Source organism: Sylvia atricapilla, chromosome 5 (assembly GCF_009819655.1).
Source record: "Sylvia atricapilla isolate bSylAtr1 chromosome 5, bSylAtr1.pri, whole genome shotgun sequence".
Lineage (NCBI taxonomy): Eukaryota > Metazoa > Chordata > Aves > Passeriformes > Sylviidae > Sylvia > Sylvia atricapilla.
In genome coordinates, this window is record NC_089144.1 from 69399461 (window position 1) to 69413130 (window position 13670).

Genomic DNA, 13670 nt, shown 5'->3' on the forward strand with positions numbered 1-13670 from the left:
TTAAGGGCAGCCGCAGCTCCGCGCGGCAGAGGCGGCGAGGGGGCGTGGCGATGGTGACGTCACTGCATGACTGTGTTTTTTATGAATGAAAAGAATCCGCGGGTGAGTAATCGCGGGGAGTGAGGCTGGAGGCGCCGCCCGACGCCCTCAGCCGGCAGCGGCCCCGCGGGACGCGCGCAGCCGCCAGGTGAGCGCCGGCCGGAGGGGCCCCTCCGCTCCCGACTCGGCTTTTCGCCCCCGCGGCGGGGCCGGGAGAACGGGGCGGCCGGGAGAACGGGGCGCCGGGGTCCGGCGCCGGCTGGAGGCCTCTTTGCCGCCGCCGAAGGCGGGGATCGGGACCGGGACTAGGACCGGGGGAAACGGGACGATGCGGGGGGTGCCCGGCCGGCTGGCCACGCTCGGGGGCGTCCGCTCTTCCTTTCCAATTCCCGGCCACCGCCCCGGCGGGATCCGCCACCGCTGCTCCGGCTCCGGCGGCGAATCCCCGGCCCGGATTGCATCAGCTTCCAGCCACTCCGGCTCCACCTTTCCCGCCGCCCCCCTCCAGCCCCTCATTCCTCTCAGGGCGCTCCCAGCCCCCTCGTCCCTCCCAGGGCTCTCCTTACGCCACCAGGGTTCCCCGGGGCGGGGGGAGGCTGGTGGGCTGCACTCCAGGGTCCCGGACCCCTCCTCACTCTTTGAACCCAGGGACAGGGAGGGACCGGCTATCGGCGAGGGGCAGGCACCGTTTCCGTGACTTTCACCCCCGGGCTGCTGAATCACGGGGCGGCCGCTTCTCACCCGCCTGCGCCCCGTGGCCGCGACCCTTCGTCCTCGGAGCCTGGGGACACCCGGCCTTGGCACCTCGAGGTGCTCTCGGCGGGCGGAGGGGCGGCACCTCCACACGGGTCCCGGCTGAGTGCTTCGACACGGTGTCGCTCGGTGGGGCTGCTGCTTTTACTTTCCCTTCAGCCTCGGACGGATTTCGCCCGTTTCCTCCGCGCGAGGGAGGCTTGGCTTCCCAGCAGGTGGCTGGGGCATTTTGGGTCCGCTGGGCAGAGCATCCCAGCTCGTGATGGGGTGAAGGAGGGCGGGAGGTCCATCCTTGCCCCATTATTATTATTATTGCTTGCAGTCATCATTGCTATTAATATTATTACTATGTACTTTTTTTAAAGGAGTGGGATGAGTCATGTGGCCTGGGGTGGGGGGGATGTGGGCAGCGGGCAAGAGACCAGGAGGACTGGTGTCCTCTGTTGTGAGGTGAGGAACTCAGGGCAGACTGTAACCAGCTTCTCTCCTGGCTGCTCAGCAGGGCCGGAGTGAGGAAAGGATGGCTGCAGACGGGCTCTCCAGCAAGGCTTTGAAGGTGAGCACCAGTGGGAAACAGGGGCTTGGGAGTCGGGGGCCTGGTTTTGGGGGTCTCAGGCAACCCCTCCTCTCTCTGGCAGGTGAAGCGGGAGCTGGGGGAGAACACTCCACTGCTGTCCGATGAGGAGCTGATGGGGCTGTCAGTGCGGGAACTCAACCACCACCTGCGAGGCCTCTCCAAGGAGGAGGTGGCAAGGCTGAAGCAGCGCCGTCGGACGCTGAAGAACCGGGGTTATGCTGCCAGCTGCCGAGTGAAGCGCGTCTGCCAGAAGGAAGAGCTGCAGAAGCAGAAGATGGAGCTGGAGTGGGAGGTGGACAAGCTGGCCAGGGAGAACGCTGCCATGCGCCTGGAGCTCGACACCCTCCGTGGCAAGTACGAGGCCCTGCAGGGCTTCGCCCGCACCGTGGCCACACACGGGCCCCCCGCCAAGGTGGCTACCGCCAGCGTCATCACCATCGTCAAGTCTGGCACCAACCAGGCTGCCTACTCCTAGTGCTGGCCTCCGTCCCCCGGCTGGAGACACTCCTCCCCGGGGTGTCTTCCCCATGAATTGCCTCCCAGCCCTTCCCCAACTTCTTCCCTGTCAGCACCTGTGCCCAAAATCCTCTTTCTCCCGTCCCTTGACCTCCAGTTTCCCCAGGTAGGGAGGGCTGCTGCTATGTGGGTGCTGGGGTGGAGGACAGGACCTCACTGGTGGTCCCCATAGCCCCCTCCCCTCTTGGGTGTGCAGACAGGAGAGAGTGAACCCATGCAGGCAGCAGTGGGAAGCATCCCACAGCTCCAAGCTGGTAGGAAAATGCCAGGTGCCTCTTTTGTGAGAGGGTATGGGAGAGCTAAATGTGGGCCAGGCAGTCCCAGAAGCATGTGCCAGAGAGGGAAGAGGAGAGGTTTTGCAGTGTAGGGGAAGAAGGCATGATAGAAATGTTGGGCATTGGGCAGACAACCCGGACCACAGCTGGAGCAGGGTGGGAGGTGGCAGCATATCTGAAATCTCTGGGGATGCAGATGGCAAGGGAAGGTTAGCAGGTCAGAGGGGGAGATAAAGTGGCTGCATGTTAATGCCTGACAAGGGTTAATGGAATGGGAAAGCACTGTGGCTGCTTGTGGTGATAGGGGACCCCAAAGGTGACAGTGATTGGACAGGGGGGAGCTGGGAGATGTGAGTGGGTCAGCCCAGGCTGTTGTCTGCAAAGGGGAGAAGCAGTGGTGCTGTTTTATCTTTCTCTATCATGCACATCCTTCACGCCTTTTCCTGCTGACGGGACACTCAGCCTGGCTGGGTGTCTGAAATGCAGCAGCACCGGCAGGAAGAAAGCAGAGGCAGCCAGGGCAGAGATAAACACGGTTTTGCTTAGCACAGGCCAGCTTGTATGGCCCTACCAAGCCCTCCCCAGTGCCCCACTGCCTACAAAACCTATGGAAAGGTGCTTCCGGCCCTCAGAGTCAGAGATATAGAGGCAGAGGGGGGGTGGAGGTGCAGGAGTTGGGAAGTAGGGGCAGAGAACATCCCTGATCCTGGGAGCTGCCTGGCAGGCAGGTAGGCTCCTCCTTTTGGTTTTCCTCCAGTTTGGACACCAGTGTGGGACAACTGGCTCTTGAACAGGCTGAAAGGCTGGAGAAGAGCTGGGTTTGTTAAATACAGGCAGCACAGGGGAGGGAGCAGGAGGCAGGTCCATCTCGGGATCTGCTGCTGAGGATGATTTCCCTGCCCCTCCGTTCTGCCGCTGCCTGGGTATTGCCACGCCAGCCGCCCTCGGCTGCAGCCTCCATTTTTCCCTGCAGAGAGGTGCCTGCCACTCCTGGATGGGGCACTGTGGTTGGCATCTCCCACCCCAACTCCTCTTGGGTTTATTTATTGCACGAACATAAGTTATTTTCACGTCCTCTTTGCCATTCCGCCTCTTGGCACAGGCCAGGATGTTGGTACAGAGCCGTACTTTCTATTTTATATATGCAAATCACATTTTATCTTATATAGAGCAAAAAAAAAACTTATTTATTTTCTGACTTACAGTATGTGTCCTACCTGACTCCTCTGTATTTTGTAGACTTTACAAATAAAGCAAGTTTGTTTTTTTTTTTCCACAGCGAGTGTGTTTGGTCATTCTTAAACTTGGGACAGAGCTGTGTCTGAGGACCAGGTTTTCTGTCTCCTTCTGGCTTTGCTGCAGGACATGCTCAATAATGTGCCCAAAAAATATGGGATAGAGGATAGATCATGGCTTTTTAGGACAAAACCAGATTTATAGTCTCTGAGAAAAACGGGCTAAAAAAGCATGCTTAATGCTGAATACCACCCTCCCAAAGCACTTGCTTTCAGGAGCAGTGCAGCTGTGCTGAATCTTTCCTGGGGAAGATAATGCTTCTCACTACAAAAATTCCCTCCAGGCTGTCCTTGGACCAGGTGCAGGAGAAGCAGGTGCAGGTCATCTGTACCCAAAAACTTGCCTGTTGAGTGACCATATCACTTTACCTGGAAACAGCAAGGACAAGAGCAGTAAGCTTCTGCCCATGGATGGCAGGAGAAGGGGAAGAAGTGTGGAAGGCACCTTATCAGGACATGAAGCCAGATCTTCCTGTGTGGAAAAAACACCCCTCCTCAGAGCTGAACTGGAAATGGTGAGCTTGTTCCAAATGCCCAGGTGAGCCAGGTCCCCTACAGGCTGCAGCACTCAGGACATTTGGGGGGTTTGGCATTCCCATTCCCTCTGCCACTGCAAATGGTCCCAGCCCCAAACACTACTCATGGAAGAAAATCTGAAAGCCATTGTTTGCTAGGACCCCCTCTCTCCCATTGGTGTTCCACAGTGAGCACCTAAGGAAGGATTCATCTCTACTCCAGGTTTTTGACACATGGGTTTCACTCCTGCTTTGGGCCAGCAGTGGTGTCTCAGCCCAGGGTGCTGCAGTGATGCTTCTCCATCAGGTCCTATATAGAGACACATGGAGAGAGATCCTGACCCACCAAGCCTCAGTCCCTGCAATGAGGAAAAACTCAAGAGAAGTCACCCAGACAGCACCACACAGAGGCAGTTTAAGTACAATCTATATTATCTCTATATTTTTTGTCATCATATTTGCTCATTTCTGCAGAGTATAATGCCACAAAGACCAAAATAGAGAGCGGCTTGTCGCTGAGCTCACATCAGTTAAACACAATAGGTACAAAACTAGGTGACTCTGTCTTATTTATCATACTTTTTTTTTCAGTCATTTATATACAAAGAACTATTCTATATGGAAAAATAATAAACAAATCCCATGGGTATGTTACATAGTAAACAAAAAAAGGAGGAAGGAGAGCGGAAGCAGGTGAGGGAGAGCAGCTCCAAGGGTCTACTCCTGGAACCGGCACATTTCTTGGATCCTGGGCTACCATGAACAGACCTACAAGACCATGGATGCCTTGGCCTTCTTCGTCTCAAGCTTGGGATCCCATATTTTTTCCTCCAACACAAAGCAGCTTCAGAGCCAGTGCTTGCTCTGACACTTACCGGTCATGGGGGAGAGCAGGAAGCTTAGTGATGGATGATTTTGTGTGGTGTTAAAAACACACACACATATACATAAAATTATAAAGTAGAGCAGCTGGCTTGTTGGGTACTAGCTCACCAAGCTCCTCTGAAGGTAGCTGATGCAAAAGAGTCATACTTGAAACCATTACACACAGGATACTTTGAGAATATCCAGATCCTCTGCACAGTGTGTATATGTGTATATATAGATAGATACAGATATCTATATCTATATATATGTGCACAGGAGACATTTCAAAATAAGTTCTAAAAAATGCTTCTCTAAGCCTGGACCACCTTCATGCTCAATGGGGCAATTACACAGATTTCAGCCACCCGAATGCAACAAAGATTGAGGGCAGTCACCAAGTGATACTGGGACATCATCAAGGCCTGCAAATGCAAAGGGGAAGATGGGATCATGCCCCACACCCCACTTTCCTAAGAGAGAGAATAACATCAGTATCTCACATTAAAGGACTATTAATCAAAGCCATAGAAAGCAGAAGCAAAGTCTGTTCAACCTTCAGCCTTGCTTTCCAGGTGGCTTATGAGGAAATTTTACACCAAGCTCACACAAAGCCTGGCAGTGTGCTTGCATATCTAATTAAGCAGTCACAAACTTAGGAAAATTAGTAACCAACAGCATGGCATTGCAGGATGTGTGTGAATGGGGAAATCCAGCAGCAGAGAAGCTGCTGGATCCACTGACCCTGCCTCCAGCTCCCTCAACAGTAGTGTTGCTCTCACCTGCTTCACCATCCCCCAGAAACATCAGTACAGGAGGAAGCAGTATCCTTAAGCTTTTCCCTATCTCATCCTCACAGCAGAGAGCAAACCTGCCTCTCTTCAATTCCTTTTGCCTAGCTTGGGCAGAGGTGCTGAATAAATGAGGTGCTCTTCACTCACTGTTGCTTCTGAGACACTCTATGAACAAGCAGATGGATCAGGAAACAAATGGAAAGGTAAACTCCAGGCAGCAAACCAGACTCCAGTTCTCCTAGCAGAACAGCAAGGAGCAATCCAGAATCACACAGGTCTGCTCTTGGCAGGGGAGGCGTCAAGGAGAGTAACAGAGAAACTACAGCTGAACAGAGCAGCTTGCTCCAAGTCTCTCAATTTTGCTTCCTGCTTGCAGGCAGGAGCATCTGAGCTGTAGCACTTGAGCGTGCTGCCCCTTTTTCCTTAGATGATTTTAATCAAGCAAGAGGCATTTTCTGGTCTAGATAGATCTACAGAGGGATCACTTTTGTTTTGGTCCCACTAAGTACCCATGGGTTCATCCAAAACCCAACAGAAGCAAGGGGAAGCCTCGCCCACTTCCATGGATGCTGGTTCCACCCTGGATAGCACTGCAAGTGCAGCAGAGCCTGTGAAATGTGCAGCAGCAGCAGCAGCAATTGCTGCCTCAGAAAATAAAGGGACAAATTCAACCTGCCAGGTCATGTCAGGTTTCAAGTCTGCTCCAGCCTGCCCCAGAACAACTACAGAGATAAAAAACAAAGGAGTGTGCAAAATTCCTTCCTGAATATTCCAGCCGAAGGGTGAAATTTGTGTAGTTCAGGAAAGGTCAGTGATGATGAGCATGGGAAAAGCTACCTGTGAGAGACTAGGATCTGCTCTACCAGGGGCAGATGTGATGCTGGGGGACAGGAAACAAGAAGAAAAGCTGGTTTTGTGTTTACATATCTTCCCTTCCCAAAGAGGGGTGAAGGGGCTAGAGTTCTACAAACTTCCACAATCTATCATAGCCAGTCCTCAGTCTTGTTAGCAGGTGACAGATGCTCCAGGGAGGCTTCCTGCCACAGGAATGCCAGGGAGATGGGAAGCTTGGATACCTGGTGATTAGAAAACTCCACCCTTGTGAAAAAGTAATTCCATCCCAACTGAGCTTCAACAAGCTTTTATAGCAACTGGGCATGTAGGGAGTCAAGGAACATGGAGGAAGCCGTGTCCTTTTCCCCTTTGCTCCCTCGAGTGACTCAAGGACTCATAACCAGGTGCTCAAGAGGGTGGGACAGATGTTCCTTACTTAGCACTCAAGGCAATGGCTATATAGAAAGACCAGTCTCTGGTCTGGTCCTCACGAACGCTTATGGCTGCATCCCCATCCTATTTGCCAAGGATCACAGAGATGTTAGTACCAGGGAGTTGGGGAGGTAACTGTGCCTACATCAACCATTCAGGAAAAGAAATAGAAAGCAGTCAGGTTGTCCTATTAGAAAAAAACCAAAAACATTTTTGGCTACAACTCTATGGTCTGGCCAGTCATACTCCACACCAAGCTGGGAAACTGTGGGAAGCCAGAGCCCCAAACCCTGGAGCTTTGCTTGAATCAATTCAAATTGATTGCTGCTGTAAGGAATGGGCTCAAGCATGGAGTCCTGGCCATTCTGCCACCTCCACACTGCTCATCGTGTCTGAACCCACAAAAGCTAATGAGAAGCTCCCACTTCTGCAATCTTTACTCTCTAGGAAGTGATATGACTTGTGTGTTTCAGCATTAATAAATTATTTAAAAAAAAAAAAAAAGAAAAATAAGGAAAACAACAGCCTGTGTTGACAGTTTCCCCTCCTAGAATTCATCATCAGAGCTCAGCAACAGGGTCTTTTCGTTGTCACGGGCACCAGAGCAGCTGTGAGAGCGCGAGATGACATGGCTGCCATTGCGCCACGGGGGACCGTGGTCCAGTGTCGACTGTTGGGTGTACTGCTGGTAGGCTGGAGAGAAGTTGTGGATTGCATCTTGGACAATGTCATGGGGATTCATGGTCTCCTTGAGGCTGCTGGAGATGCTCTTCATGGGAGCACAGCGACCTGTTTGGGTAAGACAGGAAGAAACAAGTAAAGAACAGTGCTGCCTTCCCCACACCCCTTAATACAAATGTAAGGAGAACAGGGAACATGCAGTCCTAGATCCCACAGAAGGTGCGTTACAGACTTCCTCAAGCAGCTGCTGATGAAATGCCACACAAATAGTGTTGAGTTTTACCAGTGGTGCTCCTAAACCCACACGCTGTGAGCCAAGTCAATCCACCAAACTGGGGACACACCATGAGAACAGGATACATCCACAGTGGCAACCTCCACTACACACTACTAGTGCTGGCCTGGGTGTGCAACAAATACAGTCAAGTAAAGAGGTGCTTCTCCAAACACTTTAAGACACAAACTAAGTAAATTCTAAAAAATATAGAAGAAATGGCATTTGCTATTCCACTCACAGAAAATTAAGACCGCTAAGTGGTATCAAAGTATCCATGGGAAAGACATCATATGAGTAAAAAGCAGTGCAAAGTAAGGGAAGGATGGAAACAGGCAGTACTAGAGGCAGAACTACCCCATGTGTCATGATGATACCATGAAGAAAGCAGCACTTGGAAAATGTACCACCTAAGTGCTAAGCACAGAGTGAAGCTGTGTCTCCTTCTAGGAGCGGCCATGTCTCATGGCTTCCAGATTCCATTTCCAGTGTGGGCTTCTGGCTCTGCTCAGTTCTGGGGATGAGCTCCCCAAAGAACCAAATTACACTGATCATCTGTGGCAATTATAAAAGTGAAGGGAGGCTGGGGTGAGAGCAGCTCCTTTGAGAGCATGCACAACTCTTTAGAGAGAGATTCCCACAGCTCTAACACAAATGCTCTAAAGCTACGCATTAATGCCCACACGGCTGTTTTACTACTTATAATGCAGACTACCCTAAAGCAGCTGTGTGAGGCAGTGGAGTTACAGACTTGCAAGGAAAAGGGACCAAGGGACAGGGCGTGTTGTAGGCATGCTGGGAATCAGGAGAGAACAGCATCCCACCTAAAAACCAACTGAGACAAACAGACAAAAAATGCTGTACCTACCGTATGGCCCATATGATGGAACAGCTGCATCAGGGACCAGTGGCCAAAGGAAGAGAGAGATAAAAGGAAGAGGAGAGAAAGACAGAGACAGAGAAAGAGGAAATAACAAGAACTGAACAAGGCCCACTGCTGAAACATTCCCCACTGTACTGACCTGTAGTTTACCCTTTCATCATCCACAGATCTCATCTTCCCCCACTGCAACCACTGTTCTTCCAGAACCTCTGGGGCTCCCTGGGATGGAGGGGTCACCTACATCGACACTGCTTGAGGGCTGCTGTCTTCCAGCACCTCAGCACAAATCTCCCCCAGCAGCAGAAAGGAACTCCTTTATTTGGAAAACACTGCACAGACTAGGCAAAAAACCCCCTTTTCCCAGAGGCAACATCCATCTTCCTCTTCCCCAAAATAAGAATCTTCCTTATACCATCCCAGCTCTCACAGTCATTACAGGAAGATCCTCCTCCTCCATGACAAACATATTGCCAAAGCACAGCCTCATCTTCCCAAGCCAGATTCTTAAACAGAGCCTGGTTTAGGCCCAGTCCCTCCTGGCCTTCAGTCTGTTGCACAATCTGGAACAGTGGAGTTCCCCTTCGGGGAGACAGGGAGAAGGACAAACCCACTCTACCAGAACAATGCAACACCTTACAGCCCTCAGGTCTGCAACAAGTTGTCGTGGGTGGTGTACTGGGGAACTGAAAAGGGAACAGCGCAATTCAGGCAAGGTTTCTGTCCCAGAGAGCTGTTGCACAATAAATCTGTTCAGACACCACGCAGCAGGGGATGTGGTGTTTACCAAGCTATAGGGCTGGGAGTCATATCAATGTGCTGGCTGCCTGAGGGACCAGTCTCCACCCAGTCTCACTACCAAAGAGACAAGCCATATGACCCGGCATACTTCCTACCTTGGGCATCAATTCTCTTGTCCACATACACCTTGTATGTGAAGGCATGGCGCAGGGCAATGGCTGCAAAGAACATCTCCACACAAATGATGAAGTCTTGATAGCCAGCAGCTACTGTGCCTTCACCCACAGACACATTAGCAGAATGGATTTTGGGGATGGCACCACACTTTTCCAAGATGGCCAACAGCATCCCTAAACAAAGTAATATGTTCATGTAAATGTGCAGAAAACACGGTCTCACAGCAACTGCAAAGAATGGAAATAGCTGTTTGTGCTCTATGTCCTAGACACAACCCCACTCACCACAGGAGCTACAAACAGTGTGGGCTACAAACACCCCACCGCTGGTTAGAACAGAGAAAGGAAGAATAAAATGCAACAAATACGTTTAGGCAAAGAATGTTCAAACACTGATCCTCTTCTATTCTCAACTGACACATAAACTGTGGAACCAACTGCTACAGGACTTAATCAAGTTGAGAAGAGTAAGAGGAGTCAGATATTTCTGTAAGCAATCCTGTGATGTCAGTGTTGTCCCAAAATAGGTTCTTTTACACAGTGTTCAAGAGGCCAATCCACACAAAGAGTCAAGGTATTTGGCTTATTTACAGATCTGCATAGAAAGGAGTGCTGTCTGGCAAATCCACAAAGCCAGCATGATGACTACCAATGCTTTTTGCTATTTATACATTTTAGCAAGCAAAGCCACTAATGTTCCTTGGCTAAAAATTACCTAATTCTCTTTTTAATTAGTATTCTGTCTTCTATTGGTTAATGATCCTCTCACTGCTCATGCTAATTAGGCTGCATGATCAATCTTCCTCTCCTTTTGAGTCAGTGGTTTCCTGGGTCAGTGGCCATGATCTCCCCCTGCCAGAATTATCTTTTACGCCGTTGGAGCTGATTCAGAACAATTGCTGACCTGTCTTTATTAGTTTCTTCCTTACCTTGGGGGTCTTGCCAAATGTCTTTGTGGCTTGTAAATTTTGCACATCCTTCTTCCTAAGCTTTGTGAACCCTAAACCTTAACAAGGCGATTCTACTGTCAAGTAATTGTCTTTCTACCACCTGGATGTCACTTGGGAGCTTGTTTGTTAGCTGCTGTTTCACAGATTAAACCTCTTTTCTTGTTGATTAGACTTGAAAGCATACAAAAATCAAATACCAGAGAACATCCTTTCTTAAGAAAATTTTGACATAATCCACATTTTGCAACAGCAGCACTTGCACAAGCTGGAACAAAAACTAGTAACAGAACTTTTCTTTAAGTATATTAGTGCTTTTGACACACCACTGTAAGAAAGAGGTTTCTTCCAGTCCACAGCTTAGTGGCTGAAGAATTTCAGAGAAGACAAAGTGTGTGACCAGATGCCTCAAGATGATAAACTAGACAGCTTATTAGTTTGTCTGTAAACAGGGAGGATGGGCTATACTCCAACAGCCTAAATTCCACCTAAGTTCCTACTCAATTAGTCTTTGAAGTGCAACTCAGTAAACCTAAGTAGGGCATTGAACAGGGAAATGCTTAGAGCAAATTAGCCAGAAGCACTAAGCTTAGGTGGAATTTCTCCTTTCTGACTGTGCCTCTGCTTCGTGTGTATGAATTCCAAATGTCCTTCTCCCAGCAGTGGTTCTGTGGCAGCACACACTGCACCCAGCCAGCTTGTTGCTTCACATGCATCACAGACCATTAGAATTTTATTTATAGAGCACTAAAAAAAGCACTAAAAATTTTTAGATGTGCCACTTTAATCAATAAAATGGCAGCATGCAGATAAAATGTTGGCAGCTTATGCTTTATGATTGTTTCAGGAATGCAGAGGACTTGTCACCCCATCAGCTGATGTTGCCAGGTATGTATTCTTGTGCACACACACACACGCAGGGACAATAAGGATTCAGGAGCATATAAACAAAAACTAAGCTGAGCAAAACAGGTTTCCCAGAGAAAAGCAATGAATGACTATAAACCAAATGGAACACAGAAAGACATTCTGTCTCTTAATCAACATCTGCTCTACCAACTCCTGTGTCTGAGCCCCTGCAGAGAGCTCTTTGTGCCTACCAAGGGAAGGGAAAAGCAGCTTACCTTGCCAGAAGGACAGGAAGATGACAGATTTCACCATGAAGAACTTGAGGACTGGGCTGTAGGGACTGAGCAGCTCACGTGTGGCAAAGTAGAAAAGGAAGAGGGCATACAGTGCCAGGCTGACAGAGATGTTGTAGATGATCGTCACATAGAGGTAGCCACTGGTTACACTGAAAGGAGAAGATATATTTATATATGAATGCCTGAAAATTCAGCAGGATGTTTTCCCCTTGCCACTGTCAATGGAGAGTTCCAAGAGTCTGTTTCCTTCTTGCCTCCCTGTCCCATCCGCACCTCCAAAACGAGGTAGAAGAAACATGATACTAAAAGAGGGCTGGCTATCTCTGCCTTCTTTTCTCATGCACATCAGCCCATGTAGTCCCATCTCTTCTCATGGCTCAGCACACACACGGACAATAAGCAAAGCCAGGCAGAGAAGTGGCAGCCAAATCTTGCATGCTAAATAAATAAACTTACTCAAAGTCACCATCCTGGTACTTGCCAAAGGCCTGAAGGATGACTGTGCTGATCGCCATGAGGGGCTTCACCACACAGAACTGCAGGGTAGCCTACAGGAATGAGAGGGGAGGAATCAGAAGGAATGGTGCAAAAAGCACAAAGTGCCAAACCAGCATCACAATGGAGTGTCCACTGGGACCACTCAGCATGGCAACACAACCCAGCCCCAGCAGGAGGTCTGACCGGCCACTTGCTAATTGACTGTGCTTGAGGACTGCAGCACTCAAAAGGAGATGAAGGACTTTCAGAAGATGTACATGTGCTGTCTACTTGTCCAGAATGGGAAGAAAAACCTCTCTGTAGGGTTTTTCCTAGAAGCTGCTCTGCTCCACTCTTTCAGAGATGCTTTTCACAGGCTGCACTGCAGCACATTTATGAACTGTAACAGTACGAAAAACAAAAAAATCCCAAACTCTGCTGTGGCACAGACACAGCAAGTTTAACAGAGATAGTGGGGAAGGAAAGCAAACTCCAGCCCATAGCTGTCACAAGGTTAGGTAAGGAGGTCCCCTGGATCAGAGGGGTACCCTGCTGTCTGAGGAGGAACTTTTGACAACTGCCACAACATCAAGGCATTTTGTAAACACAGCAATGTGTGTTGCCACACACAAGTTAAGAGCTATCCTGTTGCCATCCATGTGACCTTTGCTGAATCTCCCCAAAGATTCCGTGGCTCTTGGGATCAGCTCTATCCATTCTGCCTGTATAAACTACTGCTCCTATTGGGACTGAGCATTCTCTCAAAGCCACCACATTCTTCAACTTTCTGCAGATGCTGAACTTCAAATTTCTAAAAAAGCGAAGACTTATGCCCTAAAAATGTCTCCCTGAAGAGATGTGACCTATGTCTCCCTGAAGGAGGCTGGAAGAGCCTGGGTAGGTGCTGACCTGTGTGCATGTGGGGAGGGCTATGTAAGGAAAGAAGGTAAAACCAAACAGTAATAATTGCTTTGGATATGATACAATTTGTTAGTGGTCATAAGACTTCAAGGAGATTAAAAACCCCAGCACATGCCAGTTAGTGAGTCACTTTAAATATGTGAACTGGAAAAGGTCAAGCTAATTGGTAAACAACTTCATCCTCTGAGCTTCCCCTCCTTAAGATCTGGGGACATTTTAACCATTTCCCTGCAATTCAAACCACCATGTACTATTTTTAGCTGCTTCCCTAGAAGATGCTATAGCATATGGGAAGCACATGGATGGTGTGTGACCCATGTGTGAGGGTCACCAGACAGAGGCCCAGAAAAGAATCTTAATCAAGACATCTTTAAGGAAACAAGCTGTTCAGATTTCACACCACAGACACCAGCACACCACCACACTGTTGGAGGCCCACAGGCAACACAGGCAGACTGACTGACCCACAACAGGCACCTGCCTGAGAAAAGTAGGAGGGAAGTAGGTGTGAAGGTGGTAAGAAAAAATGTTTAT

At 49.5% G+C, this 13670-nt stretch overlaps 2 protein-coding genes across 9 annotated transcripts in view; one reads left to right on the plus strand and one right to left on the minus strand.

Annotated features, from left to right (window-relative positions):
* Window positions 1–45: 45 nt before the first annotated feature.
* Window positions 46–3438, plus strand: MAFF (MAF bZIP transcription factor F). 4 transcript variants are annotated; one of them, XM_066320068.1, is made up of 3 exons: window positions 46–102; window positions 1292–1348; window positions 1431–3438. In XM_066320068.1, the coding sequence occupies exons 1-3, from the start codon at window positions 67–69 to the stop codon at window positions 1842–1844; spliced, it is 507 nt and encodes a 168-aa protein (XP_066176165.1). In that variant the 5' UTR covers window positions 46–66; the 3' UTR covers window positions 1845–3438. The 4 variants fall into 4 exon arrangements, with proteins under 4 accessions (XP_066176165.1, XP_066176168.1, XP_066176167.1 ...); XM_066320071.1 differs by having other exon boundaries at window positions 93–187; window positions 1295–1348; XM_066320070.1 differs by having other exon boundaries at window positions 97–187.
* A 952-nt stretch (window positions 3439–4390) lies between these two features.
* Window positions 4391–13670, minus strand: part of TMEM184B (transmembrane protein 184B) — a 30611-nt gene continuing 21331 nt past the window's right edge. For 3 of the 5 annotated variants that reach the window (XM_066320054.1, XM_066320057.1, XM_066320055.1), the window contains 5 exons: window positions 12195–12286; window positions 11718–11887; window positions 9626–9820; window positions 8718–8741; window positions 4391–7683 (listed from right to left, as the gene is read on the minus strand). In XM_066320054.1, the coding sequence (XP_066176151.1) occupies window positions 7442–7683; window positions 8718–8741; window positions 9626–9820; window positions 11718–11887; window positions 12195–12286 (723 nt within the window). In that variant the 3' untranslated portion in view covers window positions 4391–7441. The remainder of the gene's footprint in view (window positions 7684–8717; window positions 8742–9625; window positions 9821–11717; window positions 11888–12194; window positions 12287–13670) is intronic. The other 2 variants (XM_066320056.1, XM_066320058.1) reach the window with 2 other exon arrangements.

Bases quoted from the DNA above. Each gene is read 5' to 3' on its own strand.
- MAFF (XM_066320068.1), top strand. From the start codon at position 67: ATGACTGTGTTTTTTATGAATGAAAAGAATCCGCGG. The intron at 103-1,291 runs GTGAGTAATCGC...CTGGCTGCTCAG, and splicing joins TGAATGAAAAGAATCCGCGG to CAGGGCCGGAGTGAGGAAAG. The intron at 1,349-1,430 runs GTGAGCACCAGT...TCTCTCTGGCAG, and splicing joins TCTCCAGCAAGGCTTTGAAG to GTGAAGCGGGAGCTGGGGGA.